Source organism: Lissotriton vulgaris, chromosome 7 (assembly GCF_964263255.1).
Source record: "Lissotriton vulgaris chromosome 7, aLisVul1.2, whole genome shotgun sequence".
Lineage (NCBI taxonomy): Eukaryota > Metazoa > Chordata > Amphibia > Caudata > Salamandridae > Lissotriton > Lissotriton vulgaris.
Genome location: NC_141695.1, coordinates 1,742,844,021 through 1,742,863,672, shown reverse-complemented (window position 1 = coordinate 1,742,863,672; position 19,652 = coordinate 1,742,844,021). Strand labels below are relative to the sequence as shown.

Here is a 19,652-nt window from a genome sequence, read left to right as displayed (position 1 = left end):
TGTTACTTCTTTAGCTCTGCCCTCCCTCTGACTGTGTCTTTTTTCTTTGTCTAGGGTGATTCTACGAATGACTCCTGGATCTTTGCGCTGGCCGTACTGCTGAGCAGCACCTTCGTCTACAACAGCATGGGCACCATTGACTACCAGGCCATGGAACAGCTGCAGTATCCTTTGCGAAGGGAGTTGGGGTTGGTTAACTCAGAGTGCTGAACGAAGCCCATCTACTGGGGTAGAACTGGAACTTAACTAATTCTAACATTTGTTTATTAATAGCACTTACTGTGACTGTTTTACTGCACCACTAAACACTTCACATACCCTTTGCTAGGGCAAGTAATAGCCTGGCCTGTAGGAAAATGTCTACCATTTCCTAAACAGGCACTACCTTCTGAAATCTCTTGCTCTTTAACTATTCCTCCCTCAGCAATTTCTGCCTTCTAGAGACTGCAGTTAAATCTCATATTTCCCATATAGGTCTTCCTTTAAATACGTAGGATTGACCCGAGTCAATTTCGTGGCAGGGTGTAGACCATTGTTTCTGTGTTTAGGAAGCTGGCTCTTTATATAGTTATCAAAACGAGATATACTGGGCAAAGTGTGCAGGTATTCCCTTATGAGAGGACAGAGGCTTGCTCCAACAATCCCGAGGTGCTCTTTTAGGGTGTAGTGGGGTCTAGCAGCCTTAGGCTTACCAGAGAAGAGTGTTACACATCGGTTATACACACAGTCAATGATATTTATAGCACCAAAATCAATATGATCAGGTAAGTATGTTTTTCAAGAGAAATACTTTTCCGATTAAAAAGTTGACAGTGCATTTTTCAGAGGCTGCAATGTTATCCTATAGGAGGAAATACAAATCTATCATATACGTTCTTTGCAGCGACTTACAAGATCAACCTCCTGAACTTAAGGGCAGTATGGGGCAAGGTCTAAGGCAGCGCCAGCAGGTCACCTCCAACAGTACTAGGGCGGCTGGGTGCACTAGTGCAAAACAGCATTAGGTGCCCAATGCAAGTCAATAGGGTCCGTTCTTCGCGATCAGAGGCTGAAGGCTTGGACTGAGGGTCCAGTTGAGCTGATCCAACAGAGGGGGCTCAGGCGTCACGATGCTCGGGTATTAGGGGAAAGCTTTGGTCATCTTCTCCACTGCCCAGGGCCGCCGGATGCAGAGGTATCTTTAGGCGTCTGGTTTTTCTTACCAGGAGCAGTTGCGGATGAGGGGCCCTGCAAACAGAGGCTGCAGACGATGTCAGTGTTCACGAGGGGTGAAACCAAAGTGGACTCCTGTCTCTTGATGGCTTGGGCCATGCTGACCCCATTGGCCCACTTCAACACGGGCTGGGGAGCTCAGGTGCAGTGATGCTTGGCGGCATCGGGTTTTGGCAGGTCCGTAGTCCTCATGGGTCTTCTTGGATTGCCTGCAGAATGCAGGCGAGCAGCTTCAGAGCTCCACAGAAGTCCTGTTTCTTTGTTGAAGGCAGGCAGTCCTCCCAGGGTTTTTGGATGCATGACAGCTTGCAGGACGAGACAACTTTAGCACGAATCAATGAGGAACAGCAGATAGGCAGTCAGGACTGGTGCCAAGTCAGTTGCTCTTCTTCAGGTTTTGCTTTCGCGTCTCTTCAGTGTCCTTCTTCAAAGGGCAGCAGGATCTGCTATTCTGGTGCCAGGGTCGCCCCAAAATACTGGATTTAGGGGAGTTAAGAAAGTGTAGGGTAGTAGCCAATGGGCTACAGATGCCTGGAGTTTTTATGCCCCCTATATGACCACTTCCTGTGGCAAGTAGGCATAACCTTGTCTCAGAGTTCCTTAGTTTGCCATCACCAAGATGGGCAACTCTGAAAACTCTTCAGGTAGCCCAGGCCACCTGAAGGGTGGCACTAGCCAGAGGGGGAAAATGCCTACCTGACTATCTAATTTTCCCCCATGTCCAGTTGCCAAAGGGCTCTGAACAAAGTGGGGTGGCATCCTCTCTTGCGAGAGAGCCAGATTCACATACCAATGGCGGTGGGCTCCTCAAAGCTTCCCTGTCTTGAAATGCTAACCTCCAGGTCATCCTGTAGGAGGGAGTGTAAACACGCTTTGCCCGAGCAGGCTTTGTTTCTGACTTCTTGAGAGGGAAGACCTTCACCTTTTGGGGGGAGGGGGGTGCAGAAGCTCGTCTCTGGTGGCAGGCTGGCGAAAAACAGTCAATCAGCACACCAGGAGCTAGTAGGTTTTCAGGGGGCACCTGAAAGGTGCCCTCAGAGTGCATGTATTACTAAATCCATCCCCTTTGAGATAACCAACATTACATAATGTTGGGCACATGGACAGGACACCATCATCATGCAAAGTATCTTTCAGAAATTGACCCTGAGGCCTAACCATGATATATGCGCTATACAAGACTCTTTGAAATGGGATGGGGTTCTTTCCAAAATTATAGTGCTTCTAACAAAAAATCAAACGTTTACCCTTGCTCAAGAATGACACCGGTTAAATTTATATCAGCATTTTAAGTTTTTAACTTTGACTCTTGCATGGCATGGTTATCACATTAGAATGCCTTATTAATTGTCAGCCTAAGTTAAAAATTCTAACTTCTTGAAATTACTAAATATAGGTTTGCATCTTCTCCTGGCAGAGACATTCATTACGGAGATAGAGGAAAGAAAATATGAATCAGTGTCTCTCAAGTTCCATGTTAGAAGCTGCTCTGTAGATCTGTAATTTTTTTTTAAAATGTGTTTATTAATAACTTTTTCTCAATTTCAGTACACATCAAATTAACATTTGACATATAGAAGGCGACCATACAATTCACATTTCGCGTTTCCAGCAACATCAATATGCATCCATTGGAAATCATGGCAGAAAGTCCACATTAAGCACATCCTCCCTCCTCCACCACAGATACATGTTCATTTGGGTTTATTCCTTCCCGAGGCCTGTGTATATTCGTTGACCCATCTTGGGCATCGTCAAGCTCTGATTGTAGAACTGTAATTCTTGACCTGAAATATGGGACAAGCTCTCTTGGTAGCTACTTTTCCAGTTTATGATAATGACATAAAGTGAGACTATGGCCCCGTTGTAGAAAATCCCAGAGGCACAAAAACCCTCCAGTATGACTTTGTAGGTGACAACAGCACACATTGAAGTAGAAGCGATTTCGACAATCCACACCACAAGCTTACGCCTTCAATCCTGAAAGAAAGGAAAGCTGTGATAGAAAGGAGAGGTCCAACACAAACCCATGGATAGTCTGCTATGAGGGATTAGAGCTCACTGTATTGGAGCTTTGCATGTAGCTCAGGGGCCTTCCTTCCCACTCATACATGGTTTTGTACCACTCTCTTCCTGCTCCTTCACTATGGTAACAAAATAACCTCTCAGATGCAAAGGAAATAAACTGCATTGCTTTCTTCATCCTATGAATGGACCCAACGGCAGTCCTGCGGTTTCTGCAGAGACCATGTCTTGGCCAGTGGCAACTCTGCAAGTTCTACAGAGACCATGTCTTGGCCAATGGCATCATCCGAAGTGAGTTGACGGAGTGCACTCTGACCCTCTCTTGGAGAGTCATTAACAGTATCTTTAAAAAAGTAATAGTTGAAACTGTTGACATAGTTAAGCAGATTGACACTTTGACACTTTACTTCAGCAGTTAATTTATCTTGATTCTTTCTTTTAAATTTTTATTTCAACACAGATTAGAAGTAGAAGGAATAGATTGTTACATGTAATGCCCATATAGGATAGGTACGGTCCCTATTTCTGGACAGTTTTAATGATAAAGCAACTTGGTCTTACCATCCAGATAGGTCTTAACTTGTGTTGCTTTGTAGTGCTACCAATATAATCTTGGTCACACTCTGTAGAATTCCTTTGCCACCCCTCCCCTGGCAGTGCACGCACACCAACTAATCATTCGGAGTAGAGAAATTGGATTGGTGTCCTGTGAGCTTCTGCCAAACGTAACCCTGGAAAACATCCATGCTAGGAATAGACGAACCTGCCAGATACAACAGGTGTCCCCCCCCCCCCCCCCTCCCCCTCCATTCTTGGCCAGGAGCATAAATGGACAAGCAGTAGTGTTTAGTTTGTATTAGAATGATTGCCAGTGCCCTAAGCTCAGCTCAGAAACCTGCAAATGGTGCTTTTAAACACTGGCACGCCAAATGCCAAGGCTGCGTAGTCTTGAACCGACGATATGGGTCGTCCATCCACTATCAGATAGTCCCTGCCCCTTTATCCCATTCAAGCAGGTTCCTTATTTCCCCTTTACAATGGTTTTTATGTCTTTCGTTTCCCTGTGTTTGTTTTCCCCTTTCTTGCTCCCGGTCAATGTCTGATGAAGAGAAATAAATTCCGGTCTCCAAAAATGAGTATCTCTATGCCCCACCGACAGCCAACAGCTGAAATCAAGCAATTGCAAGCAGACAACGCCCCAACACAAAGGTGCCCCTGACCCCTCCACAAGCCAGTTTACTTTCTAACACTTTCAGCCTGCTCTGAGTAGGTGGAAAATGTCAGTAGTTTTCTCCCCAGAAACGGGGCAAACCACATGAAAAGGATTCAGTATTCCCAGGGCTGTTTAGTTGTTCAACCATTCTGGTCAGAATCTGGTGCAAGGATAACCGACCGGAATAAGAATGTCAGCCTGCAATATTCCCACAACAAAATACATTGAACTCATAATGTAGGCCTATGTATGCTGTTGGTTCGATTTTCTCACTCAAATCGTAAAATGCGAAGTGTCTCCTTTTAGCACTCTTACCTAAATGTCATCTGCTCACTGTACGGTTGTATGACGGAACAACGTGTTCCTCAACAACGTCTACCTTAACAACACGGTCTCTACAATGACCGTGTCTTAACCACGAATTGCTTTACCATGCATACCTTTACCATGATTTTTCATACTAAAAGCATGCTTCCTAAACACCTATCCGTGGCTAAGTCTACCACCCCTCTCCCTCTCCCCTTCAGTCCTAATTACACCCCCAACACCCTAAAAACGAACCCGAACCCCTCCCACCCCTACTAAAAGCTAACACTAACCCCCAACCTCCTAGAAACTAACCTGAACCCCTCCCACCCCCTAAAAACGAACACAAACCACTCCCACCCCCTAAAAACTAACATGAACCCCCCACACCCCATAAAAACGAACCTGAACTGCTCCCACCCCATAAAAACTAACACAAACCCCCCCACCCCCTAAAAACTAACACATACCCACCCGACCTCCTTGAAACAACTGCAAACCCCTCCCATCCCCTGAAAACTAACATGACCCTCCACCACTAAAAACTAACCCGAACCCCTCCCACCCCTGGCATACAGAGTTGAAATAGGTGTAAGAGGGTTCAGGCATCCATGGAGCTATGGAGAGGACACACATGGGGATACTTTAATGAGTAGATCTTTACACAGCAATAACATAAAACACTGTTGTTGTGTCCATCTGCCTTTTGCTCTGGACTATGACACCACTTGGGAGCGATCTATGTACAGGTGGAGGGAAACATGAAAGTATCACTGCTGGGTCCACATTGGCTTCATGTTAAAGGACTGACAGAGGAGGAAGCTCCAGTGGGCGTTTGGTTGGTTTGCTGGATGGTGGTTTACGTGGTCCTGCATCACAGAGGCATTTGCACAGGTCTGAGGTTTGTGGGTCCAGTTTGCCTTCTTTTTAGCGGTCTATCAAGACTGAGACTGGTCAATTCCAGTTGATTTTTTATGTGGTTTGTCCATGATCCTGTACTGGTCTGATGTCCGGATGAAACACTGTCGCTTATATGACCATAACAAACACAAGATGAAGGACAGAGTGCTGAAACTTTTCAACCCCCAGCCACTGATTTGGATTTAATCCATTGTTCATTTGCTTACTATGCCACCTGAGTTTGGACCCAGCCATATGCAAATCAGTCTTGACCCTGTGCCTCATCATGGGAACAGTCCAGCCCAACTGTTGTAGTATGAAAGTCCACAGGAGACCAGGTTGTAGTTCCAAGTAGTAGCTTTATTCAGGTACAAGTTACAGAAGCTTTAACTACAGCCAAGATGGTAAGTCGGCCTGTAAGTATGCCCCACCAGGAGCAGCCTCTGAGCTACTCAGCCTGCTGACACCAACTGTCTCATATCAGGCACCCGACATTCCATGACCTGATCAACATTCCACACATACTCAGGCTGAACAGCAAGGGGAAAGAGGGACAGAACAGGAAAAGTCACCTTACTACACCTTACACTTCGGACAATAACGAAAAAAGGGCAGACAACAGAAAGATCATCTACCTCTTAATACGCTCTGTTTCTGTGTCGGGCATCTCCCTGCCATTGACTGAAAGTCCTCCAAAGGCTACAGAGAACATCCAAATATTTTCACTATATGATAACAATGACCATTGTCGAGTAAGTAAATTCTAGGAGATGCTAGCATCTTTGAGTTTTGGGTGCTTCATATTTAAGTGCCTCATTTTGCTTACCTGTATTTGCTCTTCCTGGACATTGTGTTTGTGTTATTTACCATGTGGTGCTGTGGTTGTTTCAACCCACCACTACCTCCTACGTTAAGCACTGATTGCTTGAATTTGCTGCCCGTAGAAAGTAGCTAAAACATAGTTGTTCTATGAGAGTGTTATAGTAGTTGTGACAGTGAAACACTAATTAGACCATTGGAATGTTGGGAGCTCCTTTGCAGACAATGGAGTGCTCCCTGCTTCTACGGGCCGGTAAAGGCCCGCAGAGCAACATTCCAATGTTCTACAAAGGCTTCTCGAAGCTCGATGGGGTTTATATCCCCTCGAGCTTCGAGAACCCCTTTATTTAATTTGTTAGAACATGCTGCCCTCTAGTGGCAGAATGTTCTAATAGCCTTATAGCCCTTCGTAGCTGGTCTATACCGGCAATTAAAGTCCCGCTGTCTTGTTAAAGTCCCTCGCCTTCGGCTCGGGCCTTTAACGATTCAGCGGGCCTTTAATAGCCGGTATAGCCCGCTACGGCGGGCTATAAGGCTATATTAATGCCAAACAACAGTGTCCACCATGGCTAATGCTCAGTGATCTTTCACTGCCAAGGGAATTACAAATCGGGCCTCAAACATGGACTATACTTGTAAAACCTAAATGTCTGTATTTATGTGATCTTAATTATTCTTTTTGTTTTCAGGCCAGAGGCCTAAACCTCTTTTATAAAAGATATTATTTATTATTATTTCTCACATGGGGAGGAGTAATCTGGTTTGTATTTTCATTTCCGTCTTACTTCCAACCATGTTTGTGTTGGGCAGGTATGTTGATGTGTTATCCCACCCATCCCTTAATTCCACGCGCTGTTTCTCTGTCCAAGATGGAGATATCCCTCTTTTCCTTAGCCAGCGTGTTGAGCTATGTGACCGAGCTGACCGAACGCATCAAGGTGAGGTCTGCCAGAGGTGAGGGTGCCCCAGAGGAAGAGGACTCTGAGTTCATAAGCTTCTTCCCAGCCTTCGTGTGGGCCGTACGCGACTTCACTCTGGGCCTGGAGCTGAATGGGAGGGCGATCACTGAGGACGAGTACCTGGAAAACGCCCTGAAGCTGCATCCAGGTAGAGTGGTCCACTACTGCAAATGTCTGTAGGATAGAACAACGCAGGGAAATAAGTACATTGCATGCCTTAACCATGCATGTTTTACCCTGCCTTTTTTTTACAACTCATATGCTTTTATAACATATGCCATTGCCACGCATTGTTTACATATATAAAAACAATGTATTTGTGGGGGGGGGGGGACACCCCCACAATACCTCACCTTACCATAAATGCGTGGTAAAGGCATGCACTGAGAAAACATACATGTGGTTAAAACATGCGTGCTAAAAATGCGTGGTAAATACACAGCATGGTAAAAACCATGTTGTAAAGGTTGTTTCTACCTTCAAATGAGTCCCTACCTCCTCATGACAGTGCTGTGAGTCGAGTGCGAGAGAAGAGGAAGCCCTTCCCTACCTACTATATGTGCAGGCTTTTAAATGGGGAAGAAAACAAATTCTTTACCAAAGACCGAAATTTCAATGAGTGAAGGGCTCATATTAAGTATTTTTGCCACCCCAGGCCTCATCTTAACAGGAAAACAAGCAACCTGAGACTCATTCCAGCCTAGTTAAACCTTGTGAGAGTGGAGGATCTTAAGTCATGTGGCACAGTGAACATGGTGCTCACAACTGAGCATACCTGTTGTTGCACAACAGAAAACTATGCTCACTGAGCCATAGGACTCAAACTTTGCGTCACTGATAAGCAGAGGTCTAAGTTTGCCGAAACCTGTCTGAAGTCGCTTGTGGTTGCATCTGGAGGGGACCAGGGCTGGCAGTTTGACCTTGACTGTTACTGGTGCACTAACCTGTTTGCATATGAGTAGTCTCTGTCAGGAGTGGCATAGTATGTGAGAAATGATGGACTGGAATGCGGCCTGAGCACTCGCTTGCGGCTGAGATTATTTCAAGCCTTCTTTCATTTTTTTATTTATTGCAGACCTAAACAAAATCCACCTACTTGGAAGTGATTCGGGAACCCACCTAGAGCCTTACCTTCATTGTAGGCACCTTTGTCGCAGCATGCTTTCAGAATTAAGGTGCACAGTGATTTTTCCCTTCCATCCTAGGACCTATTGTCTATTCCCATTGGTAGAAGCTGGCAATCTTGAATCTGTAATTACTTGCACCATGCTCTGTGGTTTATTGAGCAGTGTGCTTCTCTACAAGACATGATGTACATAAGAACTGAACTACTATACAAAAGATGCTAGATAAAATGCTATTGTAACATACGTGATGAGTAGTTTGGAAAAACAGTCACGTCACACAATTTTCATAAACTCATTAGGCAAACTAGTAAATATTTAGGTATTACGTTATTGCTAGATCTAGAAACCTCAATATCTCAGGATAAGTTTTCAAAGCCAGCTCCTGCAGTCACTACCACACATTCACGCATCGCTCATGTATCGTATCATGTATGCCTACATGTATGTGGTACTTCTATAGTGTGATCCTACCTGAACGCCACGGATGGACTGTAGATGGCGAAGGCAGAGATACAATAATAGAATGAATCTAGGCGGGGTATGGTGTAATGAGAGGGGAGGTAGACTATTTAAAGTGTTTCAATTTAGTGGTTTTTAAAGCGGTGTCTCATTATTCGCCTCCTTAACTTAAAAATTCTCCTTGACCTAATTTTTCTCCAATCATATGTATTGCCCTTTTCATAGTTCCTCCTGTCATGTCCGACATGATCCCTCAACTACTCCCTCCGCTCTATTATTTACCCCTATGCTTCAAATCTCCCCCGTCCCACCTTTTCCCAAGAATCTGCAGCTAGCCTATCGAACCCAACATAACGTCTTAATTGGCGAGTCCCCTTCTTTTGTAAATTCTTGTCACATCTTGTCTTTTGTAAAAGCTTATCACATCATGTCCCCTCTGTCTAATTTCGCACCTCCTGTACCATAATCAGTCCCTTTCAGTCTGGTTGAATTCATCACAACTTCTAAATATGATAAACCATCTTGTATACTTCAACTCCACAGCCTCTTCACTGTACTATATACATTGACCACAACACACTCCATCTGTAGTCAATTGGATAGGCATTACAAACTAAGCACTAAACGTGGTCGGCTCTCACAGGACTCTATTCTATTCTTCCACTACAGAGTTCACTGACCTTGGTTATTCACTCTCTCTTTGGTTCCTCTGCACAAGCCTTTTGATAGTTATCTTCTTGTCTTTGGCTTCACTTATAATATTCATGGTGACGATGGGCAAATATATATTTTCCTTCCCAACTTGTCACCCTGATAATTAGTCCAAAGTCTCAAAATGCTTCTCGCTAAGAAACACTGGATGACCTTTGTTCTCTCATGCTCAACTCTTCTAAAACAATATTTGTTTACATTACCGGCCACCTTCGCCTAACCTACGTTGGCATACAAAAAACTAATTTTCTCCCGTAAACGTCTGTGTACTGCCTCTTATTGTCACTCATTCCAGCTACTACGTCCTTACTAATGGAGTAGATAACCATAACCAATAATGTTTACTCGCTCTCCACTTCTGCTGCATTTGAGTGTTCAAAACTGTTTGGCTTTTGAACAATTTAGGTAGATTCTCAGCAGCCACTGCGTAAATTCAAATTCACTTAGATGTTCCTCATTACTCTCAGGACTCCGAAACGCGAACAAAAGGCAGCGTTATAGCTTAATACTTCCTCCCAAGTGTCTCAGGGACCTGCGCTCAGCCAGTGTGTGATCCTCTAGAATGGAGAGAGCGTTTGTGGGATTGGAGAGTCAGTTGGAGATAGGGGATGAGCAGCAGGATGCAGCTCTTGGTGGGGTTTACTTTCTACTTTTTTACACTAAAACTGAGATCTAATAAACCTACTTATCATCCACACTAAGGCTTCTGGACTTTGATTGCAATTGGCAGATATTTGATAAGTAACTTAATACACATTTTGGATTCTTTCTGGTGCCTTTACTTTTACTGAATTAAGGCTGCGAATAAAGGCCATTTCAAATACTCAAAACGGGAGTAGGGCCGCAGAAACCGCTCCTCGGAAGCTTGTTTCCGGTCCAGGGAAGGCATGGCTTGGCAGTTGGGGCTGGACTGTTCCCATGAGGCACAGGGTCAAGACTGATTTGCATATGGCTATGTCTGAACTGGGGTGGTGTGGAGTGCAAAAAAACGATAGATTTAGGCCCAGATCTCTGTACAGGGGTGAATGTATGACATTGTTCTGCATTCTGTCCATCAACAGTGGATTTTGCATAGGGCCGCAGATTGTCCCTATTCTGATGAGCTAGGACCCACTGCTGTATTTTCTGGGATTCTTCTTTTTCACTGTCCTTCATTCATCATGTGTAAATAAAGACCTACAAATAGCTGAAAGGGAACACTGAATGGGATGACTGCACCAACGTGTCTGATTTTGAACCCTACTACTGTCTAGAGTAAGCAACGCCAGCTCAGCCTCACCACCCCTAATACTGAAGATAACAAAGAATATCTCAGGTTAGGTTTAGGGAATACAATGGTGTCTGATGCCCTGACTCACCAGTAGTATAAGATTGTATCCACTGACTGCCCAGACATAGAGAAGGGGCCCCACGGATACTTTACATGGGGCTGTCATACAGTGTTTGAGATGGGCACACAGTGCAAGCTCGAGTATGGAAATGGGGCATTCAGATACCTCTTTAGTTTTAAGACCTGCTGGTGCCTTATTGACCTCTGACACGAGAGGTAGCAAGAACAGTACCAGGAGTACAAAAGGGAAAGCCAAGGGTTGCAGCTGCTACTCCAATTGATAGCCACAAACTGAGCACAATTCAGCTGGTGATGTCTCCAAAATTGAACACAATATTCTAGTCGAAACCTCACCAGTTTATTGTACATTGGTGACAAACTTATTGTTCTATTTGTTAATGCTCTGAGTGTCTCGAAGTGTGGTGGGCGTTTAGAGGCAAATCTACAACAACGCTATCTATGATCCTTTCCTTCATCAAGGGGTGCATGCTCGGCTTCGAGGGCTGATATTTAAGTTCTCTGTGTAACTTTAAAAGGTTGCCTTTTTGCTGCCCACTGTGATACCCCAAAGGTTTCCTCATTGGTCCTACTCATTCCTCAGATGCCGATTCTAAAAGAAACATGCCCAAGCAGTACATTCGACGTTACTTCCCCACACGTAAGTGCTTCGTGTTTGACTGCCCGGCCAACAAGAAGAAACTGGCCATCATTGAGACTCTCCAGGACGATGAGCTGGAACCCGATTTTGTGACCCAAACTCAGAAGTTCTGCCATTACATTCATGGCAACGCCAACACCAAAACCATCAAAGGGGGCCACATTGTGACTGGCACATGTGAGTATGAGAAGAACAAATCCATGTTTTTTTTGTAAGTCAGTGCTCAGGTTTGTATCTTGTGACACTGTACACAGGCACTTCCATTTTCAACTAGGTGTTCAGAATGAACCAGTTGATTGTTTACATCGCATTGAATACACTGAAGGTGACAAGATGGAGAAATAGAGAGACCGTGATTTTCCAAGAACCTCCCAGTATTGGTCAAAGGGTCGAGTCAACATTAGATATCAGAGCCTGGCTTCAAAGTCACAAACTAAACCACTACTCTAAATACAGTCCTCCATGCCCTCCATAGTTCCTGGCTAAATTGCAATAATAACTGTGCCTTTTTTCACTTCTCCCACTTGCCCATTGCATCTTTCCCACTTGCCCATTGCATCTTTCCTTCATTGTCTCTCCCCATCTCACTTCCATTTTCTCTCCCCTATATCTTTTTCTTGCTCCAGGCACCTTCTTGCCTCACCTGGAGCAGCAATTATGCACACTATCTTACTACTGTCCTAGGCATGGCTGTCTGTGAGATACCTTTTTTCCTTCTGTGTGTCTTTTCACATCAGCGATGACCAGGTATATCACAGAATATGAGGATTGCATGAGAGAGACGGTTTTTCATATTTGTGGTGCTGCTCCTGTCCTCTGGACATAGCTGCCTTTTTGCAAAATGCGTACCCTGCATCACACCGGTGAGAGGTATTTGATTAGTTTTGAGTTTAGCCATTGGAATTGTACATGAAACTGAAATTCTAACCTACGTAGTCTCTACGGATCATAGAGAAGACAACCGTAGAGCTTGAATAATTTTGAGTTTCTTGTGTTGCAGTTACCTGGATATTCTGTCCATAGTGATTTAAGATGGCCCTTAGGAGGCCCAGAGTTCAGCAATGATCCTAGTTACCTGTAGAAAGCAGTAGTTAGTGGTTCTCTGCCTCCCAGTACTGGTCTTCCTCAATTTACTTCTTGATCAGGACATAGAGTCAAACACTTTACATGTTCCTGCCTTCACAGGTTTAGATGTGTAAAAGTTTTGAAAACTAACCCTGTGCGCATGGATTAGAAGAAAGTGTTTATGACTTTAACCAAAACATTAAAGTGCCCCTTGATTCAACACTGTCTTCAGCTTCCTTTGCCTGCAGTTGGCATTTGTCTCAATATTTCTGAGTACGGTTCACTTCTCTTTTGAAAGGTTTTCCATTTGTTTTTTCTGAACTCCCTTGTATCGGAAGGCGCAGCTTATTTCTGACGCTACAATCGATGACAGCAGCAATACTTTTACATTTTTATCAATGTTTCTTTTTACTTTTGCAAACGGAGGTCGGTGAGTAGTGGCATCTCTCTGAATATAATCATCTCAACTGCATGATCTGTGACATACATGTTTAGCAAATAAATCATGCTAATAAAAAGCAACATTTCCAATCTAATTTTACCTCAGTAAATTAAAATCAGATCAACTATGGTAAAGAACTTTTGCCAGATAAGACCACCCTCAAGCAGCATTTTCAATTGAAAAAACAATGAGGGAAGTGATGCTCTTGTACTAAATTTGTAGCAAAACTAACCAGCATTGGCAAAGCCAGAAGATAAGGTCACTGTGAAGGAGAACGGTCTTCTTCAATGATTGGGCGAGGGGCATTGTGTGCATGTCTGTGTCTGAGCAGGGTATAAACCATCAGTTGATGGGTGAGTGAGATCATTGATGGATGAGTGCGTGAGTAACTCAAAGCAGTGAGTGAATGGATGGATGTCTGGTTAAATGGGTGAGTGCGGGGATGAACTGGTGATCGCATGACTGGACAGTGAATCCACAGCCAGAAGTAGCGACGGTGCTAAGCCAGTGTAAGCATTACGTTTGCGGTGCTCACCACTGAGACAAGAATGCCCACTATATATTACAAAAATGTTACCTTAATGCTAGTGTCATCATTACACCAGAGGTGGGCACAATCCTGCCTAGAGTATCTTAAGAATTACTACCTTGGTGAGGTCTGAATGCCCCCACCCTATCCAAGTGTTCAGTATTGGAGTGTGGCCTCCTCATTGATCTCTTTGAAGCACCCTTTGCACTCGCTCTCTTTTAGAAACCCGTTTACAGACTGAGCAGCTGCTTGGCTGTGTTTGCTGCAGCACCGGGTTTGGTGTGACACCTCATTTGTATTTCTAGTAGACACACTGGCAGCCAGACCTCACTGGGAGAAGGAGCTTAGGATGTCTCTCAACATCCAGACAGTCAAACCCTAATTCTGGCTGCGGATAGGAAGCTGACGGGGGACAGTTTCACTCACTGTTTAAGAGAGCTGACTTGCTGGATGCTGTTTGATTACACAAGAGGGTTGGCAGGAGGCAGACTCATCAGTGGGGCAGTGTGCATGCAGACCTAGTCACAAGGAGGAGTTGCGTCTTGTGCCTTCTCCTGGGGCCCTGGTACTTCCAGTGCGTGGTGGGGCAGAAGGTATGGCAATCCTCTGGATGGGTTGCATGTGCTAACAGAAGGAGCAACCCAATGCAAACCAGAGAGAAAAAGTATTTCTTGAAGAACAGGACATCAGCCCTTCCTCGGGTGACTGTGGAAGAAGTGTCAAACCTTGGAATGATCAGGCTGGTCAAATATGATTGGTCTAGCAAAGATATGTGACTCTTGGACTGCAAGGCTTCCAAAGAGTTACCCCAACATGGCCCTCGTATGTCAAATCAAGCAACCCAGAGGTAGCACACCTTCCACTGAACTGGTCTAACCTTCTCTTGTCTGTTCTCGTACGGTCTGCTCCAGACCAGCAGTTTTGAAGGATGACAGGCAAACTTACAGACAGGCCACGAAGAGATAGACTTTCTAAAGAGCACCCAGAAGAGAAACCCCATGGAAAAGACAGAAAGGTGTTCCCATAGCTTCCTTTCAAGGACAGACCCAGGATGGATCCATCTAGGCAAGATCATATGGCCAACCCAGATATAGTCATCCCAGTATGGAGGAAAAGTGTCGGCAAAGGGACAGTTTGTGTTGTATATTTCACGTGGACATGCCGCTGGTCTCTGGAGCGAACACTGGATAATCTACCCCCATCAAAATGTATCTTGTGTTGACTCCCTTAAGGGTACCAAAAGAAAAGCCTTCCTCTTATGACATGTCTGATGTTTGAGGCAGATATTCCAAAGCTGCAAGAGTTAGTGGCTCCATTGGTCCCACATCCTCTTGAACCTAAGACGCACACACTCTTGACTTAATTTTCTTTAATACCATTTGAGAGAATGCTGTGAAAGAACATTATATTCTGAGTTTGCATCATTTATTTCTGTTTGACATACCTCTGCCAGATTCACACGTTATCACTCCAACGACAAGATGGTCTGCAGCATGAGTAGGAGGAGATCACATGCTGTAAGCATTCCTGCTATCTAGTGCTGTTCTCTGAGCATCACAAGGAGGAGCGGTCTCGCAGTGACTTGTGGTACCTTCTCTTGAGACCACAATGCACCAGGACACAGAGTCCAGCTCAGATATTCTTTACCCTTGAGCTTAGATGTGTTCTGTTGCTGCTGTGCTTTGATTTAACATTTCTACGTTTGAGAAACAGGGAATATTTAATGCAAGGCATGGAAATTACAAAAATAACAGTGACTGCCTCGTAACTGAGTGATTTGAAGAACAGGGAGTTAGCAAACTTCAAGACTTGTCAGATGAGGAACCTTTTATACAAGTGCACAAGAATAAAGTTGTGCTGTACCCTCATGTTTGTTTTTTCCAAAAGTGTTACCATTTCATTTGAATAAGTCCAATGTGTTGCCTTCATTTTTCTCAAATCCACGGTTATAAGTGGAAAAGGGTTTGCATGAATTACATGTAGATAGCAACACTATGTGAAAAGCTGGGTTAACAAGATAGATTGTTCATTGCATTTAATTTTGCTACCAAAAAGCAAAACACACACTGGATCCCTAAGCAAGAGCACATTCTATTCCGAAAAAAGAAGCTACAATGGCGTTTATGGGAGACATTTGAGCGACAGAGATTTGTTAGGCTGGGAAATGGAGTAATGCACTCATTCACTAAGCACTACCGCTTGGACACTCATGTAGGCATGAAGCACTAGTCTGACAAACTGTACTCAAAACAGTGAATCATACGTCGTCTGCAGCTGCCTGCCGTCCGCCACTTTAGAGCTTTGGATACTGCTTTTTATTCTATGCACAGCGTGTGGTCCACAACTAAACAGCTGCACATGTTGCAAACGGAAAATGTGTGGTGTTGTAGATTCACATGTGCCCTACACACGTCTTGGGAAGCAAGCAACGTACAAGACCTGTGGCCATCTTTTGTGTGTTAGCATACATGGCAGTACACGGATGTAATGTTTCACTTATACAAAGACATGCTTGCCCTTGATAAAAACACAGTCTCTGTAGCAGTCACTAAGTTTCTAACAGATTCATTCTACTTCCCTTTCAGTGCTGGGGAACTTGGCATTGACCTATGTGGATGCTATCCGCAGCGGAACCATCCCCTGCATGGAGAACGCGGTGCTAGCCCTGGCCCAGATCGAGAACTCGGCAGCGGTGCAGGAGGCCCTGGCGCAGTACATACAGGGAATGGAGAACGCAGCTCAGGAACAGTTCCCCACCGACACTATGAAGGAGTTCATGTTCTTGCACACCAACTGCCAGAAAGAGGCCCTCCAGGTCTTCCTTGACCGCTCCTTCAAGGACGATGATGAGCAGTTTCTGGAGGAACTGGCGGTAACCTCTGCGTTCATTTAATTCTAATGGTTCTTTAATTTTACCAGGGATTCAGCCTTTCTTTTCCCTTACTCCCCTTCTTCTTACTTTCTTTCATTCTCTTTCCTTTGATCTTTAACACCATCTTTGATGATAAAAGCTGCCCACTTGCAGAAGAAGTAATGTTTTGTCATGTCTTGTAATTCAAGTGCTTTTGAAGGAAGTGGCTTCATGAGGGGAATGCATTGAGTAGTTTTATGCTAACGTCAAAAGCTGAGTATCCCAGTGTGAGAATATAAAAGACAAATTATGTCTTCATGTGGGTGTTTGGACAAAATATCAGATTAAAAATATGGGGAGGCAGAATTATCGGAAAATAAATATTGTGATACACAAATATTGTGATGCACAAATATCGTTGACAAAAATATTGCCTTTTTAGGTAAGTAATATCGTTTTGATAATATTGTTACTTGAACATGAAATATCTTGACAAAAACAAGAGACAACGGGCATTTTGCGAAACGCAAAAATGTGTTTAATTAAACATTGTGGCCGGGAGAACAGTTACATGCGCAGGATCTGAGACGCCTGTCTCAATTTACAATTGGTCTGGGGCTTCCTTTTATACAGTTCGCCGTAGGAAATAGTGTTTCTGACTATCCATGTATGGAGAGGAATGTGTGTTACTGCCTTTGGAGCCATAAATGAATTGTCCGATGTAAAATACAGGTGGGCTGCGACTAAGTGGACATAATGTGGCCAGTGGGTAACGTGCCCAGATGTCCAGCTTGCGGAGCTTGTGATCACTGCGTTTGCTGTGTCCTAATTGGCTACATGTTCCTAAATCATGTGGCACTCTCTTGGGTTTACTATCAACATGCCTAAGTCACACCCGATCCCTTCTCAGATTCTCCCTTTCATCTGAGCAGTTTTGGGCTTATCCTCCTGAGCAGCGAGTCTGGGATGTTCAGGCTATGATAACCGATATTTCATTCTCAATCTCAATATACCAGTGAGCAATGAGTCTGCTGTTATCACTATTTGTGGAACTGGGTCGACGAATGGCCGCCTCTTGGAAAGGCTTTGTGAATTTCACCACTGCAGAGAGCGGTGGGTGTGGCCGTCCACCAACACCAGATCTCTTAGCTGACCTTGAGCCTGGTTCCACTGTCATGCTAAACATTCCTGTAGGGGACGCATTTGAAGTCTTGCGTAAGGAATGATGAAAATGCAAGAGGCCATCATGCCTATTAATTGCATGATCACTCGGGCTGGTAATGAGTGTTGAGGCTGAAATTGGGATATCAGATTTTCCATGTTGTGTATCCGGACTGGGTTGGGCTATGCTAGGGCTTTGCAAGTGTCTATAGTGGCTCCTAGGTATTGTTGCATGGTGGATGGCTGGAGGTGAGACTTGGTGAGGTTTACAATGAATCCTAAGCTGTGAAGCAGCTGAACTGTCTTGTGAGTATGATGTATACAGCTGTGTTGAGATCTGGCTTTTATTAGCCAGTCGTCCAGGTATGGGAACACGTGAATGTGTTGTCTTCTTAAGTGAGCTGTGACTACTGCCAGACACTTGGTGAAGACTCTGAGTGCTGTAGTTACCCTGAACAGGAGAACTTTGAATTGGTAATGTTGTCCATCCACCACGAACCTGAGATACTTTCTGTGAGCCGGGTGAATGGGAGTATGAAAGTAGGCGTCCTTTAAATCCAGAGTGGATAGAAAGTAGCCCTGCTGAAGTAGTGTAAGCACCTGTTGGAGTGTGACCATGTGGAAGTGGTCTGATTGAATGTAGAGAATTAGCTGTCTGAGGTCTAGTATAGGCCTGAGAGAGCATTACTTTTTGGGGATTAAGAAGTACAGGGAGTATACTCCTGTCCGTTGATGCTGAAACGGAACTGGTTCTATTGCATGTTTCTCCACTAGAGAGAGAACCTCTTGTTTAGGAGAGTGAGATGTTCTGGTGACATTGTATGTGGTTTAGGAAGAATAGTTGGGGGAGTGCTTGTAAGCTCCAGGCAGTAACAGTACTGGATAATTTGTAGGACCAATTTGTCTGAGGTGATTGAGTTCCAGACTGGCAGGAATTGTGAGAGACGTCCCCTGACAGGTGTGGAATGATCTGGGGTAGCGGAGGGAAGTCACTATTTGTTTGTGGGATGTGCATTGGAGTTTCCCTTGCCTCTTCCCCTATTATTGTTCCCTCTATAATTTCCTCAAAAATAACCTCTGGGAGAAGTGGATTGATTATTCCAGTGGTGGTGCGTCCATTGGGGGCGTTGGGGCGTTGCCCCACTAGCCATGGATGACCGCACTGCCAACATGATACACGAGTAACTTTTTTTTAAATGAATGTCAATGTGAGCCGAGCGCACTTGCACCCGAGCGCTACCAGCTACGGGAGAAGCCCGACAGAATCGGGCATCCATAAGGAGGTGGGGGGCGGGGCTGCGGCAGAGAGTGACAGGCAGGGAGCGGGGTGACAGCGCAAAAGTTAAAGTGCGCATGTAAAATCCCGTAGTACTGCATATTTCGCCTGGCCCGCGTATGCGCACACGTTAGCCCTCCCCCCTCTAGCAGTACTGGACATAGGCAGGGACCCGGGGCCCGGTCTGAAAATGTATTATAGTGAACAAGTGGTCCTTGACAAAGATTCAACATATAACAAAGTTTATAAATTCTAGTTCAATAGTTTTTTAGTCAGCTCTAGATTAAATCTATATAGTTGGTGGAATAAATATATTAGCCCAAAATGACAAGCTTATACATAAAGAGTTACCCGACACTCAAGAATTCAATTGAATCCAACTGGATTCTCTGATTTAATATATAATTTTGAAAAAAGAGAATACAAGTATTTACATGTTATAATCAACAAAAATCTTATTTAGTATAAAAAGATGAACGTACACAGAGAAAGATAAAGATTAGTGCTCAAGTGATTGATCGAAGAGATCAGGAAAACAAGGTGTAGAATTTACGATATACAAAGTAATGAGCCTGCCCTAACTAACGCTTGTAAAAAATTGATTCTTTT

The 19,652-nt window shown here is 44.4% G+C and overlaps 1 protein-coding gene across 4 annotated transcripts in view; it reads left to right on the top strand.

Moving 5' to 3' along the window:
* The window catches only part of LOC147706552 (guanylate-binding protein 2-like), a 161,001-nt gene that overhangs the window by 110,444 nt on the left and 30,905 nt on the right, over positions 1–19,652 (top strand). For all 4 annotated transcript variants that reach the window (XM_086933023.1, XM_086933022.1, XM_086933020.1 and 1 more), the window contains exons 13-16: positions 55–164; positions 7,383–7,582; positions 11,663–11,896; positions 16,341–16,627. In XM_086933023.1, coding sequence (XP_086789149.1) covers positions 55–164; positions 7,383–7,582; positions 11,663–11,896; positions 16,341–16,627 — 831 coding nt within the window. The remainder of the gene's footprint in view (positions 1–54; positions 165–7,382; positions 7,583–11,662; positions 11,897–16,340; positions 16,628–19,652) is intronic.